A 4215-nucleotide genomic window follows, 5' to 3' on the forward strand; every position below is an offset into this window, starting at 1 on the left:
AATTTTGAGGTAGGAGAGCACGTGTTTCTACGAGTGTCATCTTTTCGGAAGGTGATGAGATTTGGCCTCAAGGGGAAGTTGTCGCCAAGGTTTATTGGTCCGTTCGAAATTCTCGAGAAGGTTTGAGACGTGGTTTATCGTCTAGCTTTGCCACCTTATCTCTCGGGTATCCACGATGTGTTTCACGTGTCCTTGCTAATGCAGTACATGGCAGATGAGTCACACAACTTGCATCTGACCGTGGTGCAGTTGGATAAAGATCTATCTTATGTGGAGAGACCTCTCAGGATTCTTGACAAGAAGGACAAGGTGCTTCTCAACAAGCGCATACCTCTGGTGATGGTACAGTGGCAGCGTAGGGGAACCAAAGAAGCAACTTGAGAGCTGGAAAACAGGATGCGAGCTGAGCATTCAGAGTTGTTTTGATATTTCGTACTTCTTTATAAGGAATATTTGTACTATGTTCAAACTGTAATACAGGACTTTTGTACTTTTCCTCAATCTTAATTTCAAGGTCAAAATTTCTTAAGTAGGGGAGAATGTAGTGACCCGTAACCAAATAAGGTGATTAAGGGGTTAATCATTATAAAACAAACAATTAAAGCCTAGATAGATTAGACGCTCCGATCAGGGCTAGGGCTTACGTCATCATCAACGGTCCGATCAGGGCTAGGGCTTACATCATCATCAACGTCAGCAAGGTGACGTCATTGCTTACATGTGGATGGGACATCGGAGGCTATGATGTTGGGATTGGACGCTTCGATCATGTTCGGAAGCTCCGAAAGTAGAACGGACGCTCCGATCGTTGCCTATAAATAAGGGTGCCGAGATTCATTTGAGGCCCACCGAATTCCTCTCTTCTCTATAGCTTCCAGCCTTCTAGCTTAGATCAAGGAAATTCTAGGTGTCCTATTGGGAATCTGGGAGTGGCGGTGCGATCCAGGTGTCGTAGAGAAGTTGTGGCCTAGCTGTGAAGCTATCGACAGCATAGGGCTGACGACGATTGCATTTATAACTTGGGCTTCCTAAAAATATTTAAGAGTATATAATAGCTTAATTAAGGCTTTTAGAGCTTATTTAGTGATGTATGGGTAATTGCATTGTAGGCTCAGTAGACTAGACTTGTAGGCTTGGAACTTAGACCAGTGGAACTAAGTTTTGACCAGCAGTGTTAGATGTACGTAAGTACTGACCGAGATAGCCGGCATGATATATATGCTTATATGTTTCATTCGCATGTGCCATGTATTCCATGTTTTACTGCTTTAGCACATGCATGATTTTACGTAAGACTGCATTCAGTACGATGTGAGTCTAGACCGTTTCTATCGATGATGAGTTACTCCTTATGGATTCGTGTCTGGGGATGCTAAGCCCCTGGTTTTTATATCACTAGGAGTTATAGCTGATAGAAGAATATACGAGTTCCCCGCGGAGTCGCTCTCTTAGCACGGTACTGTATATTCATGGCGCCCTAAGTAGACCATTTTAACCAGTATTTTAAAGTCATCTGTGTGCACATGTATGTATGTATATCATTGCTTCGGTATTGAGAATAGTCGCTCACGCCCCTGTATTTGGATATTTTGGGTACATTGTGGCGGGGCAGGTCTGAGGCTAGACGGTCACAGCAGCTCTCAGAAGGATTGAGGATTCTATAGGAGCAGATCTAGGGGTAGGGATTTATACCCTGAACTTTGATTTGGTTGTATAGAGTAAATTATACACTTTTATTGTCGTCGGTTGTATTCTGTCGATCAGATTTGTTGATTTTATTTATCTGCTTTCACGCTCAGTTAATTATTTTATGCATGCGCTAATCACTCTGATTAGGTAGTGGGTCCGGGTTGGGTCGCTACAAAGGTGATCATGATTCACTTCATAATTTTGCAATGGAGAAGTGGGATAACTTAGTGAACAAATCTCAACATATTGACAAAGCCTTGAATAAGGTTTCGGCTCAAGAAATTTTGAATAATAGATTGCGGCTTAGAGCTTGAAAGTATGAAATGGTTAGCTATGCAGGGATGTTTTTTTAGAGGTCGAGATGAATCCATTAATTCCAGTAATCGTGGAAATTTTATTGAATTGTTAAAGTTACAAGCAATAACAAATAAATAAATTGCTTCAGTTGTTTTAGAAAATGCTCCTCAAAATGCTAAGTAAACATCTCCTAAGATCCAAAAATAATCTTGTATATTTTTGCTAATAAAGTGCGGAATATGATCCATGAAGAATTGGGTGATGCCAAATTTTGTATTCTTTTTGATGAAGCTCTTGATGAATCTAGTAAAGAAGAAATGACAATTATCTGAGATATGTGGATTAAAAGGGATTTGTTCGAGAACGTTTCTTTGAAGTTGTTAATGTGAATGATACAAATGCACTAACACTTAAAAAGGAGATATGCAATGTCTTTTCTCGTTATAATCTTTTGGTTGAAAATTTGCGTGGTCAAGGATATGATGGAGCGAGTAACATGAGAGGTGAATGGAATGGATTACAAGATTTATTCCATAAATATTGTCCATATGCCTATTATATGCCTTGCTTTGCTCACCGTTTAAACTTGTTTTAGTCGCGGTATCCAAAAAAGTTCATGAAGTATGGATGTTCTTTTCAAAATTGAGTTCTATTATTAACTTTTTTTGCTCTTCATTAAAACGTAATTGTGAGATAAAAGTTGTCCGTGAAGATGAAATAATTGATATTATAGCTTCAGGAGAACTTGAAACTGCCACAGGAGCCAATCAAGTGCGTACTCTACAACAATCATGAGCTATTCGTTGGAGCTCTCATTTTACTTCTGTTAGTAATTTAATCAATATGTTTGGTGCAACTATATCTTCTTGAAAAAACAATTGATGGTGTAGTCAACAATAACATCCGTGGCAAGGCTAAAGGCATTCATAGGGAGATTGTGTCATTTGAATCTGTGTTTATTTTGCATTTGATGAATGAAGTTCTAGAAATCTCCAACATTCTTTGTCAAGAATTGCAAATGAAATCTCAAGATATATTAAATGCAATCAATTTAGTCTCGTCTACTAAGAAACTTCTTCAGAAGCTACGAGAGGTTGGATGGGAGAAGTTTGTGGAAACCGTGATAAAGTTTTGCAAAAGGAATGTATATTGTATATTTAATTAATTATCATATTTTTTCACATGACATCTATTATTTGGTGATTTTTAAAGGTATCACATAGAGGTGCCCGACATGAATGCTCGATATTTGTAAGGCACAAGATGTTCTTGTCAGCAGAAAAACAATATCACAGTTGAACATCATTATCGTGTTAACATATTCAATGTTGTGATAGATTTTCCATTGATGAAGTTAAAGAATAGATTTACTAAAGATACAGTTTAACTTCTGACTCTTAGCTCATCTTTGAATCCTGTTAATGGGTTTAGATCATTTTTCATTGAGGATATTTGTACTTTGCTCAGAAATTCTATCCTCAAGATTTTACTTAATTTGAGTTGGATACTTTGAGAAGACAGTTGGAGCATTATGAATATGAAGTGTTTCATCACGCAGATTTTGAGAAAATTTCTTTTCTTTCTCAATTATGTCAAGTATTATTTGAAATTGGAAATTTTGAACACTTATTTTTGGTTGATAGATTGATTCGTTTAGTGTTAAATCTTCCAATTTCAACAGCAACTACAGAGAGAGCATTTTCAGCCATGAATCTTGTTAAGACTTCTCTTCGCAACAAGATGGACGATGATTTTCTTGCAGATTGTATGGTTTTTTACATCGAACGGGATTTTTCTGATTCAATAGACATTGAAGCCATCATAGATGAGTTTGATGAGAAGTCTCGAAGAGTGAAATATAGTAGCAACGAAATATTTAATTGACTCACGCTACCTGTCTTCCAGCTAGAATAATTTGTTATGTATGAATTTATGCATTTTATGGCTTATTACACTTATTATGTATTTTAATGTATTATTTTTTCAGTAATGATTTTTTAGAAGAAATTATAATTAGGCCCCCCACCCTAACGTAAAATCCTAGTTACGTACTAAATAGAGAAATCCAAGATCAATTGGAGTTTCGTCATTGCTTTGATCTGGATGAGATGGTGCAAACAGCCACGAAGGTGGAGCAACAACTTAAGCGACGAAGGGTTGGTCGCATTCCATTGGGTGGAGGGTCGTAGAATTCTTGGCGTCCGAACGTTGCAAAATGGGAGGATAGCA

The 4215-nt window shown here is 37.6% G+C and overlaps 1 protein-coding gene across 1 annotated transcript; it reads left to right on the plus strand.

Moving 5' to 3' along the window:
* The first annotated feature begins 207 nt into the window (after positions 1-207).
* LOC140890122 (uncharacterized) lies at positions 208-3870 on the plus strand. Its single transcript, XM_073297880.1, has 5 exons — positions 208-309; positions 2336-2489; positions 2582-2761; positions 2877-3137; positions 3668-3870. The coding sequence occupies exons 1-5, from the start codon at positions 208-210 to the stop codon at positions 3868-3870; spliced, it is 900 nt and encodes a 299-aa protein (XP_073153981.1).
* The last annotated feature ends 345 nt before the right edge of the window (positions 3871-4215 follow it).

The sequence above is a fragment of the Henckelia pumila genome, chromosome 3 (assembly GCF_033568475.1).
Source record: "Henckelia pumila isolate YLH828 chromosome 3, ASM3356847v2, whole genome shotgun sequence".
Taxonomy (NCBI): Eukaryota; Viridiplantae; Streptophyta; class Magnoliopsida; order Lamiales; family Gesneriaceae; genus Henckelia; species Henckelia pumila.